We start from the raw sequence: 16,806 nt of genomic DNA, 5'->3' as shown, positions 1-16,806 counted from the left end.
GATTTGTACATGATGATGCTGAATTACATTTTTGGCTATTTAAAGGTTCCTATGTATATAATTATATAATGTAATGTGTTTTCCTAGTCTTACTGACCACTCAAAGCATTTTAAACTATAAGTCACACATTTTAACCATACATTCTCACACAGCACTTGATGCTATTAACCTCACATCCATGGCCATTTTCAATTCACAAATTAGCCTAACATGTATGTTTTGGGGCTGTAAAAAGAAGTCCACACATGTACAAGGAGAACATGCAAACTCCACACAGAAGGCCTGTAAGCTGTAAGGTGGCAGCACTATGTTGACCACAAAACAGCACAAAAATACTGGCAACCGTCAGTGCTATCCCTCAGCCTACCAGCATACACAGCTATAGCATCAGTTTCAAAATCCTGCTTTGCCTTGTTCTGAAGTTATTGCAGTTATTGCACAAGATTTTGGAAATCCTGTGTGACTTCCTTTTTGAGTTATGTGTTCAAAGATTTTCAGAGAACTTGACCTTTGACCTTGAGGTTGAGGTCACTGAGATTCAAACTCATCCTAGATTGTTAGAAGATGTACCCTTGGTATCACATAGCTTTCACAAACTTAGGTGTCCACGCTGCGTGACGACAATACCCCATCTGCCTTTTACGGCTGTTGGGTAAAAAAAACAGCAGGCCAATTCAAGTTCTTATCATCATGCGCCCTCTACTGGCTGTTTCATGCTTCTACATCAAACATTAACAACCTGTGGAGCTCTGACAGAAACTGCAACAAACGATTATTTGCTTTAAGTGTGATTTCCTGTATAAATTAAAAATATGAAATCAACATTTTCTTTATCTCTGTTGTATTTTTTCATAAAGGCAAAGGCTCCATGGAGGAACTTTGAACTGATATTTAAGATTTTTGAGATATTTAGCTGTTAATGTGCATTAGCAGTTCCATCAGTCATTTCCCCCTCTTCTTCTTCTTAGAGAAGTAAAATAACAGAAAGCACTGCAGTTTCGTTATTTACCTATATGAACTTATTTGGTGCCAAAATGCCATCTGTTTAAACTGAGTCACCCAGGATTAAATACACACACCCTCTGTCCACTGTCTTATCCTTTAAAACTCAGTCTAGACTCAGTTGACCACAACAGCCCGTCAGATTTTGATATTTAACTTCAGACACACAGTCAATAAAAGACACATTTTTCAGATTTTTTTTCCCATATATCTTTGTTTTTTATCAAAAAAACAAAAAACATTGACGTTGTCTACATCACAGACAAGAATCATCAATATTCTGTTTTAAACAATTTCGCCATGAACAGAATGAACCCCATGCCCATCCCACCCCTGGAGCAAACTCCTCTATACACAGTATACTTTACATACCTATAGTTCCTGTTCAGCCTTTGTACATTTTACATCATTATCAAAGTAGTATCAATAGATTTAAAATACATACAATACTTTTCCATTGTAATTATAATCGCTATCCTGATTGTACATACAGCATCATTTCCCACACTTAGAGTTCTGTTGAGCAATTTCTGTGCCTCCTTTTCATCAGCATGTTCTTATAAAATATCCAGAAGACACAACACGAGTCTCCGTAATTCACCAAAACAGAATACTTGGCAGATTTTAGATGATTGGCAGATGAGAAACATTTCGTAACTACCGCTGTGTGTCATGAGAGAGGAATAGTTACCGCTGACTGCTGCTGACGTAGTTTTGAATACACAAATATTTACCGCAATCTACAGCTTTTATTTACGTGTTCCTCAGGAACCATTCTCAGACTCTCCGAGGGGCTTTGCCACCAACTGTTGCGTCTGCTCGGACATGAGATTATGAGGTACAGTCAGAGAATCTCTAATCCCTAATTAGATGAGCTGTGGTGAAGGAATAACAAAGAGATTATAAAAGATCACCACAACCAAAAGAGTAACACAAGTTATAAAAGTGGAACAAGTCAAAAGTATTTGTATGGATTTGTTAAAGTTCTCGGTATTGGCCAAAAACACTAGAAGTAGTGGGCAGTGCTGAATCGATATATAAATATTTTTACCACTCAGGATTAAAAACAGACTGATTTGTAAAAAAAAAAAACTGATTCAACCTTTGTGTTACCTTGGTGACAGAGGTCCTTAACCGTGCGGGTGAAGCTCACCATTCACACATAAAACTTTGGCACCACAGACAAGTCTGTTACAAAAAAAAAAAAGGTCGCACACCTCGAACTAAATATGAAAAAAATGTGAGGAAGACTTTAATTGTTTTTTCTACGCACTGACAATGACAACTGATTAACGGCCAAACACGAGTATTCACAGCCAGGCACTTGTGTCCTTTCAGATGTGAGTCGAGGGCTGGGTCAGTCGGTGAGGAACATCTGGAGGGAGGGCGGTAAACTATGTGGAAGTTTTTACCTACAGGATTAAAACACACGCATTTGTCTTCGCGTCTAACAGCGCGCACGTAGCAGTGTCACAATTATACGCTTAGTGACAAATCAAAGTTTCTAAATGTGGGAAAATCTACCAGTGTCAAAAATACTACATCAAGAAAGCCATCTTTGTTTGTACCCTGTAAACGCAAGCCAGAGCCCCGGAGAGTGTAGTTACTGCGGGCGGGCGGCATTGCAACACAACATAGAGTTGACCCTTTCTTTTTATATCCGCTAACAACACATCCTTATTCAATATTCAGTATCACCACAAAGGCTCTACTTGCCAGTATGGTACTGGATACAGTATGCAAGCAGTCATTAACTATAAATCACACAACCTTCAGAAAAAACTTGCTTATCACAAACTTTGACTGAATTTTAACAACTATTTTCGGGTTTTTTTCTTCTTCTTTTTTTCGCCCAATGGCTGATGAAGAAAAGCGATTTATCTTAAGTCACATCTATGAGTTTTTTTTAAGACCTTTTTGGCAATTGCTCTGACAGCAGCAGATTACAAATGGAATAAATGAGAAAGTCATGTGTAGGAGCAGGAATGGCACTGTTTCATAGTTTAGATCTCAAGTTTGAGAGAGAAAATAAAGCGTGACAGAGAAGTAGTACTATTCACACCTTCTGGGATCTGAATCCACATCCCCAAAAAATATCTGAACAATACACACGTGTGTTAATACTGTTTTATCTCGTGATTTCTTTTTTCTTTTTTTTGGGGGGGGGGGGGGGGGGGGGTTCAAACCAAGCAGCTGCATTAATTTCTTCCCAGTGTAGAGACAGGGGAAGTTAAATTATAAAAGAGATTAAGTATGAGTTTACATTAAAGTCTCCAGCATGAATAAGTGGCTGGTTGGTGGAGGGCAAGGGTAAAAAGAAAAGGAGAGTTGGGGCACAAGTGGACACATCCCAATGTGTGAATATGCTAAGATGAAAAAGTGGGCTTTTCCTTTCATTTTTTTTTTAACTTTTTGGTTTTTCTTTTCTTTCTTTTCTTTTTTCTTTTTTGGCCAAACCACAGCTTGATAAAGCTAAACACACGAGCGAGGGTGTGTGCTTACATTGTGGCTGAAGTGTTAGGCACTGCAAAAAAGAGCATGAGATTGTTTTACATGTTTCTGATTCTAAACACAGTAAGGCAATTTGATTATGGTTGAATGACAGCAATGTAAGTCCCCAGTCTTTTCTCTCATGATCAACAAATGCTCAATTTAGACTCAGGCAAGAAATAACACTTGGGTTTTTTTGTTGTTCTTGTTGTTTTTTCCCCATTTTCACAACCCTTCATAAGATTACCTGTGTAAAAACAGCTACAATCAAAAATGAGGCACTTTATAAAATACTATATATATATATATATATATATATATATATATAAGCAGCTGGATAGCGTAGTGGTTAGACTACATGCCTTTGGAACAGAGGATCGCAAGTTCGATTCCTGCCTGGGGCGTCTGTAATCCAGTAAGGGTCCTAAGGCTAGACCCCCTATGCTAAGCAAGCCTACCGCAGACATGAGCGAGACAGATAAATATGAAGGCATGCCGGCTCGGACGTCGCCCGGATCAACAAGGTCCGCGTCAGGTGTTGAGGAACCAGGGCACCCTGACGAAAAGTGGGCTACTGGAACAAGAAGGCATCGGTGGGCAAGGGACGAAAACAGGGCATTGTTGGAATGCTACTACGCAAGTAACCCCTGCGGAAGGGGCTACATGAATAGGATGAGGGACCTATGGATTCTTCGATACCCAACATCCACAGTGTCGGCGAAACAACTAGTAGCTCAGTGTTCCAACATTCGAAAGAAGGGACTGCTCTCACAGCTAGAGATTGACGAGGTACAACACAAATGCTACGGCAAGGAGGAGTCAGGACGCCAGGTCAGATTGGGTACATAGCCCCAAGTGCGATAGGAGAAGGATCGTTGAGTGCGAGAGGAACTGACCTGAAAAATAGGATCATGGCCAAGCTTGAAACCTGGATCCCCCGTAGCCGGTTACCAAGATTACATGAAGTACCCTCAGAAGGTCTGCTAGATGATGTTAATGCAGCACTACGGGCAATACCTACAACCACGATTACCGACACTAACAAGCTGATCTACAATACGGGATCAGTGAGATGCTTGGCTACAAGTTGAACAGCGACAAGGGGCAGTACCCTCCATGGAGAAGGAGGCTAGAGGGCAAGATCAAAGTAGCACGGAGGGAGGTTAGCCAACTAATGGAGTTGCAGAAAGGTGCGACAAATAAGGTGCCTAAGAAATACAGCAAGCTGTCCATACCTGAGGCCTTGGAAACTGCCAAGCAAAGACTCACAGCCTTGGCCAGCCGCTTGAGGAGGTACACAAGAGAGAATAAACCAGCTGTTCTCCACAGAACCAGCAAAGGTGTACTCTCAGTGGCAAGGGAACAATAAGAGAACAGCACCACCAAGGCTGGAGACGGAGCAATACTGGAAGAGCATATGGGAGAAGGACGCAACCCATAACGGCAATGCTCAGTGGCTAGAGGATCTGAGGGCAGACCACAGCGACCTCCCTGAACAGGGTCCAGTAACCATCACAGTGGCAGATATCCAAGAAAGGGTCTCCAGTATGAAGAGTTGGACAGCACCAGGGCCCGACATGGTTCACGCCTACTGGCTGAAGAAGCTGACTGCACTCCACGAGCGTCTGGCAGCACAAATGAACCAGCTGCTAGTTAACGAGAGACACCCGGAATGGCTAACTGAAGGCCGGACGGTCCTGATCCCCAAGGACCCCAAGAAGGGACCGGTCCCCTCCAACTACCGACCAATAACCTGCTTCAGTACTACATGGAAGCTCCTGTCAGGCATCATTTCGGCTAAGATGAACAGGCACATGGGTCAATACATGAGCGGGACACAGAAAGGAATTGGCAAGAATACCAGAGGCGCAAAACACCAGCTACTGGTAGACAGAACAATCAGCCGAGACTGCAAGACCAGACTGACCAACCTGTGCACTGCCTGGATTGATTACAAGAAGGCCTATGACTCAATGCCCCACAGCTGGACACTGGAATGCCTAGAGTTGTACAAGATCAATGGGACCCTAAGAGCCTTCATCAGGAACTCAATGGGGATGTGGCGTACAACACTAGAGGCCAACTCCAAGCCCATAGCACAAGTCACCATCAAGTGCGGGATCTACCAAGGAGATGCTCTGTCCCCACTGCTGTTCTGCATAGGCCTGAACCCCCTCAGTGAGATCATTAACAAGACTGGCTACGGATACCGACTACGGAACGGAGCAGTTGTCAGCCACCTCCTGTACATGGATGACATCAAGCTGTATGCCAAGAGTGAACGAGACATCGATTCACTGATCCACACTACCAGGCTATACAGCAATGACATTGGAATGTCGTTCGGACTGGAGAAGTGTAGTCGGATGGTAACAAAGAGAGGGAAGGTAGTCAGAACTGAGGGGATTGAACTACCAGAAGGCAACATTGCAGACATAGAGGACAGTTACAAGTACTTGGGGATCCCGCAGGCAAATGGGAACCATGAAGAGGCCGCTAGAAAGGCTGCAACCACCAAGTACCTGCAGAGGGTCAGGCAAGTCCTGAGGAGTCAGCTGAATGGTAAGAACAAGATCCGGGCCATCAACACCTACGCCCTGCCCGTGATCAGGTACCCTGCTGGGGTAATAGGCTGGCCAAAGGAGGAGATAGAAGCCACTGACATAAAGACAAGAAAGCTCCTTACCATGCATGGAGGGTTTCACCCCAAGTCCAGCACCCTGAGGCTGTACGCTAAACGGAAGGAAGGGGGCCGGGGACTGGTGAGTGTCAGCACCACAGTCCAGGATGAGACAACGAACATCCAAGAATACATTGGGAAGATGGCCCCAACTGACCGAGTGCTCAGTGAATACCTCAGGCAGCAGAAACCCAAGAAAGAGGAGGGAGACGAGGAACCATCATGGAAGGACAGGCCCCTGCACGGTATGTACCACCGGCAGATAGAGGAGGTGGCTGATATCCAGAAATCCTACCAGTGGCTGGACAAAGCTGGACTGAAAGACAGCACAGAGGCACTAATCATGGCAGCACAAGAACAAGCTCTGAGCACAAGATCCATAGAGGCTGGGGTCTATCACACCAGGCACCAGGCAATATATATATATATATATATATACATATACATATATATATATATATATATATATATACATACATATATATACATATATATATCTAGGCTAAATAGTATTAATCAATATATGTATACTGTATATTTTGTATACCATTGTAATGTGTTACTTTATATAAGAATTGTGTTAACTGTTATGCAAATGAGAAAAAGTACAGCACGTACTATAGTTTCTGTTATTCTATACTATAGTATACACTATAGTATAATATACAGTTATAACAGCTCAGTTGCAAAAAGTGTTTACACTTTGATGTTTCCAATGATTTTGTGCTACACAATTGTTCAAAATGCATAATGTAAATAAAAATAGGATTCAACAAATTGTAAAGCTCATAAACCCAAATTTTATTCACAGTAAGGCTTAGAAAATATATCAGATTTTTTACTATTTCATGAAAAACATTAGCTCATTTGGAAATGAGCTGCTATTTTAATTAAAATTGTACCTTTTCTCCATTTGAACACTTGATATTTGTTTTCCTATATTCTAATGTGAGTTAAAATTTGGGTTTATGAGAATTGCAAATCATTGCATTCTTTGTTTTTTTATTCACACAGCCTTGTAATATTGTGTATGATCTGTCCTCATAAAAACATGAAGGGACTGTTAGGGACTCCAAAATTGATTCTTTTCCTAAGATATTTACTGATTTTGTTTTCTTTTATACACTAATTACAAAGATGGCTTACATTTTGATTTAACTTACTATTTTCAACTGGCTGTGTGGCATTGGAATCGTGTAATTTGACAGTCATGTGTCAGTCTCAGCCAATGTACGGTTATCAAGTGGAATTGGGGGATAACTTGAGTGCTCAGATTCATTAGAAAGCTGTCGCGTGTGCTCAGTTCATGTGTAATAACTGCTTACGTAGCGATTCTTCTCAGTCAAACATAAAGAAGAGCTAGAATGGACTATTCATAATTTGGACAAAATTTGGTATATCTGTTGTTTTTAAATTAAGTCTGCCATTTTTTCTTCTATGCCAAAGCAGACAAGCAAGAATATTAGGTCAATCTGGTCATTTTAATCAAGTGTTTCGCTCATTCATGGTTAATGAATTGATTTTTGAGCATCTATGTAAGTTTTTTTCTGTATAATTGTGACATCAATCACTTTCATAAAATGCCTGTATGACAGCGAAGGCTTTCATGTGACTTCTTCTGCTGGATTTATGCTGTAAAACAAATACAGCATATATGAGTCTAGTGAAATTACTTTTCTTATGCCAGCTGCAGCTACTGAAGGTTATTAAACTGTCACTTAGGTTTGGGAATAACGATGAAGGGGATCATGAGTTTCCTATCAAACCCTGAACACCACATAGTGTATAAGTAAATCCATTAAATATCCCAAAATACCACAGAGGAGCTTTCACTAGGCTTTAACAATGGCTACATTTTGAAAACGAACCACATGGCATGATGGGACATGTTAAGTTTATGCGGCTACATAAACATATATCCTGTGTGAGTGCACATGTGGAGCTTTGGGGATAAAGCTGAATTCTGTGTGAAAAAACACAGACTTTACACTCTAATGCATTTCACAAAGATTGCATAAGCTATGTGGGATTTTCACACAACCACTTCCCTATTGTCTGCAAAAAACTGACAGGAAACTGTGTTTTCATCTCTATAGCGCAAATCCGTTGCCAATTCCATCCACCACCCCAGAAAGAAGCACATTTTGAAGTCCTTCGGTAGCACAAAACCAGCGATCAATAAGTGTAAAGTCTTTTTTTTTGCAACTGCGTATGATAAATCAAATACATTTACAGTGGCAGGGTGTGTACGTGTATGAGCCCTCTGCCAAACTGCGTTTTCCTTCTCAGTTTGATGATCCTTTAACTTACATGGACAAAGGATGGTGTAGCATAAATAGTAATACAAAGGCAAAAACCACAGGATCCAATAATTAACACTCATTAAAACTCAGCTGAGATTGCTTCATTATAGCAGCTGCCACTTGAAATCTTGAGACACAAGATTCCAATAGACTGGCTCAAACATCAATTAAAAGCAAATAAGGACATTTTTTGAGATTCCCTGAAAGTGTTTTTGAAATACGAGCGTTAGTAACATGATAATATAGATCAAGTAGGCAAAAAGAAGAACAGGCTGTCCATGAATGTCATAATGGCCACCTGTGAGCTCACACCATTACACACCTAACTGTCATCCTTTATCTATATGAAGTTAAATGATAATCAGATGTTCGTTTTTTTATTATTAAAAACAAGGTTAAAAAAAAAAGAAACTTTTTCTTTACCCTGTGACTGTGTGTTGTGTATATGTGTGTGTGTATGTGTGTGTCTGTGTGTGTGGTGTGTTTGGCACACGTTTGGTTGACAGAAAACAGCAGACGGGATGGGGATGAGTTTTCCAGGGTTTCAGTGTTCAGACTCCAGTGTACAGTTCTGTTGTGGCAACAGATCGGGCTGCCACCCGTCCCCTGATGGACTGTCACTCTGAGATCCAAGACGAAGATGGAGATCAACAGTCTGGGAGGAAAGAATCAAAGATAGGCGTGAGCTTCAATCGTATACCACAGCTTTTTTTTTATTGCTCCTTATTGTGCTTTATTTTTAAAGTATATATACTCACCACAATTTACGGAATAATCAAAGTAAATTAGATTTAAGTCTCCACACAGAAAATGTTAGAGAAAGAAAGGCAGCTCATGCTAGGTGATCTATTCACCAAAGCATATTGCTTTTGTTTAATCTAGAGCTCCTGATGGCTGGTTGGGTAAATATCACATGACCCTAGATATCTTTCTAAAAGGATTTTCTGATTGGTTTCATGCACGCTGTTGCAGATGTCAATATTATGTGTCTCTGTGTCAAGCTTTATCAGCTCCAGGCATTTTCATATGTTTCTTCCCTTTATGATCCACCTGAGCAACAAGAAGTCACTGCCCTGACTCTGATCCTGTCAGGAAAATGAAGTCAGCGGCACCGACAAGCAAACATCTTGGGTTTATCGCTTGTGACCTACAGAAAAGGATCCCGTGAAATAAATTCATTAAAGAATAATCTCGCGGCGCAGCCGCAAATACTTAATCAAGATAAGCTCGGAAAGGAGCGCAAATAAATGAAAGTGCGGTTTGAAAAGCTATGAGTCAGTCTAACCACTTGCCCCGTGCATCATTAGTGTCAAATGTCTGTCTGCCGCCTCAACACTCTGGCCGTCTCTACCCAGGTATGCTTGCAGCTTTGTGCACTAGATTTCTGTTTCACCATTCAGCTGATGAAGACCAGCTTTTGCTTAATTTCTTAAAATCTTTAGGTGAATACAGTGTATTATATAGACCGTGTGCGCTTGCCATACTATAGCTTTCATACAGTTAGGATTAGAGCCCATGTGTTTTAATTATTACTCAATATTGTTTTAACTGATGGTTAATTGAGGTTTAATTTCCTTACATGCCTTTAAATGGAAAACCAAACTGGCTGCCAGTTTATAACGATCACATGCTACATGTTCAGACATTTTCATAGCATTGGATAAATGCTCTTTATCTGAATAAATAAAATGCGCGCATGTGATTGTTCCTCTCACAAATATTAATATTAACCTTTTTATTTATTTTTTATTTTTCACATGCAGTCTTTAACGGTTTAGTTCTTGACATGCGCATGCAAAAATCATATTCAGTCACTAAGCGTTTAATAACTGTCATCTGAGCAATGTGAGGGAAACCTCAAAGCTGCCATGTGAAATGCAACAGCCAACAGGACACCCACACATAAATATAAACACCTTGCTTGCGTTCTGTCCCCTCTACCTCCATTTATGTGAAATGGCTCATTACCAGCAGACAAATCAATTGGCTCTGCTCTCTGAACACCCACTTGCGATAATAAGAGACTACAGACAACCCACAGACTGGAAATATGGCGCTGCCCACCAGCTTGAAGCCAAGGTACACATCAGTAAAAGATGAAAGGAGAAAGAGTGACTAAGACCCAGACATGAGCTCTGTCTGTGGATTATGCACTCACATGAAAAAGTTTTCGCTAGACAAATATGATCAAGAATCATATTTTAACTTGTGTTTTTGCCTATTTAAAAACAATAACATATTCTTCTTGCTCTCATTAAACATCAAAGATTAGGGCTGATCTAATCTTTTCATAAATGGATTATATTATTCTGATGTTACGATATTTATTGTCTTAATAGAGATACAGTTTTGGCCTTTTTTGCTTAAATGATCGGGATTGTTTTTAACTATTTGATTGACAGTAAGTAGATATTTTCAGAAATCACATCAAAAATCATTTCCAGATTTGAATTATTCTCTAAATTGAAGGAAACAACTGCAGTGTCAAACACACGTAGTCGTTTAGCCTTGAGGCCAAAACTGACAAAACAGAAATCTCCAGCCATGATATAAAAAGAATTATAAATGTATCTGCAGAATATATATTTAATTTTCTTAACACTAAAGATCTAATCATAACTTATCACTCTACAAGTAGTAAATAATTCAACATGAACTGGCTTTGTAGTACTTACCTTGACCATCTTTTCTACTGTTCTGGTGTGCTCTCAATTCTTCTGATTTATAGAAATCAATACTTGCGTAACTGTTGAGGCTGGAGCCAGCACTGCTACCCATAGCGCTTCCTCCCATGTTGTAGGCAGAAGCGGTGTGCTCCACTCCAGCTTGAGGGCTCTCCTTAATGGCCAAGTCAAGGTCAATATAATTAAGGCCTTGTTCTCCAGATGAGGTGGAGGCTTGAGGTGGAGGTGTGGCAGACATACTAGCAGCCTGCCCGCTCTCCCACAGTGAGCAGTCCAAACCATGCCGATGGCCCACTGCCTGGCTGCCCTCTGGGAAGAGGGAGGTAGAAGAGGATGCGTGGCGTGGTAGTGAGGGAGGTGAATTAAATGTCTCTGGGCAGTGGCTTAGGCGTCCCTGCTGGTCACCTCGGACCAGTCTGCTGCTCCGCTCCGGAGACTGGAAGGACTTGACTGGGGAAAAGCCCAAACCTGTCTCCTGCTCCACAGGTAAGGGTTGACCAGAGTGGATGGCAGGTCGTGCTGAAGTGCTGGGATCTGAGGCTTTGCTCTCCGTAAATGGAGGCGGGACTTCTGTCAGCGCTGCTGCTGTCTTTATTTTTGTTCTGTAGCCCACGTTGCCCTCTGCGGCCAGAGGAGAGGACGTGCCGTGCTCGTGTCGGGCCTTGGGGGAAACAGCTGGTGGGCCCTGTTGGGTGCTGAATGTGGATCTAACATGAGTCACTGGTGTTGAGGATTTCCCTAAATCCATGCTGACGTACTCAGCAGAGGTGGACAATGGTGCAGAGAAGCTGCGGGGAAGGTTAGCAGGATTATCATGGCAGAGGAGCGGTTGATTGACGGGTCGGAGCGTTCCATGGATCACAGGACGTTCGGAACCTGCACATCGTCCTTCGCCATATTTACTGTCTTCCTTGAAGACAATACTGACATACTCACCAACATTCTGAGACACTGATGGCGGTAGATTCTCTTTAACCCTGGGCAGCGTGTTTGCTTTAGTAATGTCTGAAGACACGCTGAGGGGACGACCCCTCCTTTGTTGCTTTGGACTCTTACTGCTCGATGCACGTTTTTGGTGGTGACGCCCATCTTTCGTGCTTGTTCCTGCACTCTTGTATTCTGCTCCGGTTCTTAATAAACTTAACCCTCTCCCCGCTGATATGGACTTGTCTTCGAGGCTTTCACTACTGGCAGAGCTAGAGGAGAAAGAAGAGGAAGACATGGAAAGTTGGCAGCTTCCAGCAGCGCCCATTGCAATTTTGTTTCTCTTGCTATATCCAACTCCTCCTCCCCGTCCAGCACTATCGTGCCCACTGCCATCTTTTTTTCCTTCTCCTTTGTTCAAGTCATCCTCAAAGCGAGTATAGAGAGTGTGTTGATAAGCTCGTGGCAGTGAGAAGTAGGAGTTGAACATTTTTGGTTGAAGTTGGTGCTGTTCAGGATGGGAAGGCGGTGTGCTGCAAGCAGAGCGGCTGCTGACAGGTGAGATGTTCATGTAGTCACTGGCAGCCCGGCTCTCCATGTTGCCCCTGCTATCCCACATGCCTAGTCCATGCAGGTCTGTGGAGCTGCTGCTATTGGGAGACATGACCATGTAGCCCTCTGAACTGGGCTGGCGGATATGCTGAGGGGGGGACACGCTGTTGTTGGGGGTCATGGCCATGTATTCGTCATCTGCCCCGGGTTTAGTACCGGAGTCAGAAATACCTATTGAGAGAGAAAGTGAAACAGGAGGAGATGTCACTCCAGGCAACATTGACATATAGCCACTATCCACAGCTGGGCCTCTATCCACTTCTTCCCCGCTTTTGTCAGACCTCTTCCTATTCTCCCCTACAAGTTGCCCACCCCCAACTCTCAGTCTGCCTGAATCATGGTGCAAATCAGCTCGCTGTGTGTTAGCGCTCTGCGACATGATGGCGTATTCTTTGTCGTCCTCATCATCTTCATCTTTTCTATGTGGAGTCAGCCGCTCGTGGGACGCCACAGGCAGGGAAGCCCTCTTACTGAGCAGTCTGCGTTCTGCCTCTGATTCACGACTGGATGAACGCCGCAGTATCCGTCTGCCTTTGGAGCGATGATGGGAACCAAGCAGACTCTCTCGCTGTCCCATGACGATATAGCTAGAGGAGCCTTCTCCATGTACGTGATGTCCTGACAGGCTTGGTAGGAGCAGAGAGTGCTCGCCGGGACTGGAGCCGTACTCATCTGAGGATCCATAGTCGCTCGGTGAACCTGAAACAGAAACTCTTTGTGATACACGAGGGTAGGAGCAGATCGTCATGCCTCCCACCGCTGCCCCCACTAGTCCACACTCTGAGCCATGACCAGAGCTGGAGGACAGACTCGGCGCAGGGGAAGGAGCAGGGTTAGGTGTGTAACGTGCAAGGCTGAGGGTAATCTTAGCAGGGGTTGGGGCCCGGGTGGGCTTGGGTCTCAGAGTTGGGGTAGTTGAGCAGGATCCATTGAGACTTGGGCTGGAGCTGGCCCACGTCCCTTTGGCACTTGCTCCACTCTCCTCCGACCTGGCTCCGATGCTGGCTGTTCGCGCCCTTGGAAACCCGTGGCGCGATGTAGGTGATGTGCTCGTGCTGCTTCCTCCTGTTCCGGGGGTCTCCGTGCGTGCCCGTCTCGAGAAGCCCACCTGGCTCGGTGGCAGATTTGGGTGATGACGACGGCTCGGGACACTGATGGGATTTGAAGCAGTACCACCTCCACATGATGTTCCCACAGACTGAGATTTACTGCGCTGACGGAACTCCTCACTAAGGGCCTTCATGGCCTCCAGCAGGGTCTCGTGCATGTTCTGAGCCACCACGGAGTCATCCACCTGCATCCAAAACTCTCCGGGGCCAGTAATAGCTGAGCGCCCCACCTCAATGAAGAAAAAATTCTCTGAATGACCACATCTTCGGACATTCATCAGCTGCAACACTACAGAGGCCACATCAGAGTTGAGCTTGACAAAGTTGACTGTCTTGTCAGTTAGGCACAGCCGGTAGATGCCTACTAAATTCCTGGCATGTCCAAGACCTTTAGGCCAAACCTTGACCTGCCACACTTCCTTGAAGGTTGGAACAGGAGATGGAGAGCTACACTCTCCACTGCTTCCATAGTCTTCAGGGGTTTTACCTAGAAAAATAGTAAAGAATAAATAAAACAATTAGGGGATTTAATGATTACACACATACATACAAGAAAAAAAGAGGGCTTTAATTCAAACATAGCCTGCTGAAATACTAACGAAAGCCAAAATGACAGTAATAAGTAATGCTTTGTTACTCTATCGTAAGTAAATTGCCATATGCAAGAATACTGCCAAACAGCTGTGCTGCAGCCAATTCATCACCATCACTTTTAAGCTACAGCTCATAATTAATTAAGCCTTAAAAGCTATAGAAAGCATCCACTAAAAAGCATCATGCTCAACTGTGATACAAGACATTGTAATTCTGCTCAGTGCCAATCAAGTAACAAATTGCAGAATCCCCCCTCCCGCCCCAGCCCCCCTCTCACAATCAGTGTTATTTTCAGTAAACAACAAACAGTCTGCTGGTTTGCTACAATCCACCAGAGAAAGAGAAAATATTAGCAATGAACTCCACAGAAATTATTATAAGACATAATATATTAATGTGCTTCAATCTATCTCTCTCTGTTTTTTGTTTGTTTGTTTTTTTTGCAAGACTCTCGCCTAATTACGATCAGCTGCACATTAAAATTAAAATAAACAGACATTGTTTTATTGTGACTGTGCCTGAGCCATACTCTGAACAAAATGGGGGTCTTCTGTGCTCTAATGTGTGTCTGTTAAGGGTTCCACAACCACATATTAGAGCTGGGCAAGCCCATCAGTCTCAAATAACTGAAATGCAAAGGGAGAACAGGCAGGGTGGGTGGTGGTGGTGGTGGTGCTCAGCTCCGGCATAAGGATAACAACGTAAACACGAGGATAACCAACAGAAACACAATTTCCAGCGCAGAGCGCACTAACGATGCCATCTCCTCCCTACCAGCAGCAGCACCGCGCAACGCAAATGTAGGTTAGGCGAATAGCAGTCGGAGCTGTGCAGAAAAACAAAAACACGGGCTCCAGCGGAGTGCACCGCGATAGGCTGCTACTATATGATGCATCCCTTGGATGGTTGCTATATGCCCACTGCGCCATGCAGAAGCACACCGTCGTATGAAAACGGACTGCATTTTGGTCACAAGAAGCGATCATCTCGTGTTCTTACAGGCGGATGCTGTTTAACGCATCAAATTATGTTTTTGCTGACGGATAATAATCCGCAGGTTGTGACTGTATTAAAGCACTGCTTATTGAGATTGTGCTGCACAAACACACAGCACATGCCGCCCATAGCGTGTCGGTCTAACTCGTTCAATAGGATCCACCTGCCTCTTGGTTAAAATACATCACCCTCCAAACTGCATTGCTCATACTATATGGGTACAATTAAAACACAAAAACCTACAAACCTAAAAAAAAAAAAAAAAAAAAAAAATCAAAGAAAATATTCAAATAATTCGAGCCGGTGATATGCAGAGAGACACCCGGATGGCCGAGCCAAAATAGTGTATGGAGAACAAATAGCCTACGGCAGGATAGGCCTGATGCAGAAACAGACAGAAGAAATCACATCACACTTTTCATATCTTACAGTTGCCCTGGAGGTCCAGCATTGCTTGGTACCACTCATTTTGGACCTCCTCGCTGTCTGCAGCGATGGCAAAGCTCTCGCTGCGGGTATAAAGCACTATCATGTGCTTGTTCTTGGAATCTGCCCGCTTGTTTATGTTGAAGCAAGTCTCCAGGTTCAGGACTTTTTTGGGCACAGGTGATTTACTGCGGAATTTCTTCTCGTTCTCGTAGTACTCAAGTCGAGCGGGACCATGCTCCGAGGCCGCCCTCAGCACGAAAAATCGCCGGTGCATTGATTTATGCTTGCGGAGATACCCGCTTTTCTGTACATCTTCATAGTTCTGCGGCTCGGCTGCTTGGTTCTCCATTGCCAAAACAGGCGAGCGATGGTTATTATAAACAATTATTCTCAGGGGGAAAAATAATGTCCATGCGTATTCCTCATTTATCCATCGCAACTACTATCCCTCGTCCTCCCCGCGTTCACGTTTAAGTGTCCAGCATGTGTGAGGAGGCGCAGGATGGGGAGAATCAGCCAAGCCAACGCATGTTTTGGGTTTGGTATCATATTGTGAATCCAGCAGCCGCAGGAGGATCCGCGCACCGAGCGTGCACAGCGTCCACCGCCGCTCGTCCCGCAGCCCAGCCCAGTCCCCAAGTCCAACCACGGTGCGGTTCAGCTGCTTAAGGACGTCTCCTCCACCTGTCTGAGGTTGCCCATATCACTCTGTATTCGCCACTGTCAGATTAGGCAGGATAATAACGACATCCCCGGTAAAGACTTTCGAAATAAAAGCCTTAGGAATTGAAGGGAGGCTACAACCGAAGCCGCTTATCCATTCGCGCATTTTTATCACTTCTCTTGAAATGATATGGTAAAACGATATGTGTGGCCAGCATTTTTAGTAAGTCTTGGGTTTGTACACTGTTTCCAAATGTTGAACATTAGAGCTGTGTTGCCTCATCCAGCATCACATTTAGTGATTTTCAGTAACTTTGCT

General features: G+C 43.5%; 1 protein-coding gene across 1 annotated transcript; it reads right to left on the bottom strand.

Annotated features, from left to right (window-relative positions):
- Positions 1 to 3,170: 3,170 nt before the first annotated feature.
- Positions 3,171 to 16,529, bottom strand: LOC147320440 (insulin receptor substrate 1-B). The gene is made up of 3 exons (XM_086308439.1): positions 15,825 to 16,529; positions 11,152 to 14,292; positions 3,171 to 9,131 (listed from the first exon to the last, which is right to left on the bottom strand). The coding sequence occupies exons 1-3, from the start codon at positions 16,171 to 16,173 to the stop codon at positions 9,124 to 9,126; spliced, it is 3,498 nt and encodes a 1,165-aa protein (XP_086164565.1). The 5' UTR covers positions 16,174 to 16,529; the 3' UTR covers positions 3,171 to 9,123.
- Between the last annotated feature and the right edge of the window lie 277 nt (positions 16,530 to 16,806).

The sequence above is a fragment of the Aulonocara sp. 'chitande type north' Nkhata Bay genome, linkage group LG10 (assembly GCF_057382095.1).
Source record: "Aulonocara sp. 'chitande type north' Nkhata Bay isolate Kocher_YH1m ecotype deep benthic linkage group LG10, A_spYH_male_GT1.1, whole genome shotgun sequence".
Taxonomy (NCBI): domain Eukaryota; kingdom Metazoa; phylum Chordata; class Actinopteri; order Cichliformes; family Cichlidae; genus Aulonocara; species Aulonocara sp. 'chitande type north' Nkhata Bay.
The sequence above is the reverse complement of the archived record's forward strand: the minus strand, read 5'-3'. Positions and strand labels throughout refer to the sequence as shown.

Coding starts and splice junctions, on each gene's coding strand:
- LOC147320440 (XM_086308439.1), bottom strand. CDS start 16,173: ATGGAGAACCAAGCAGCCGAGCCGCAGAACTATGAAGATGTACAGAAA. Junction 14,293..15,824: donor GCTGGACCTCCAGGGCAACT/GTAAGATATGAA, acceptor CTATTTTTCTAG/GTAAAACCCCTGAAGACTAT.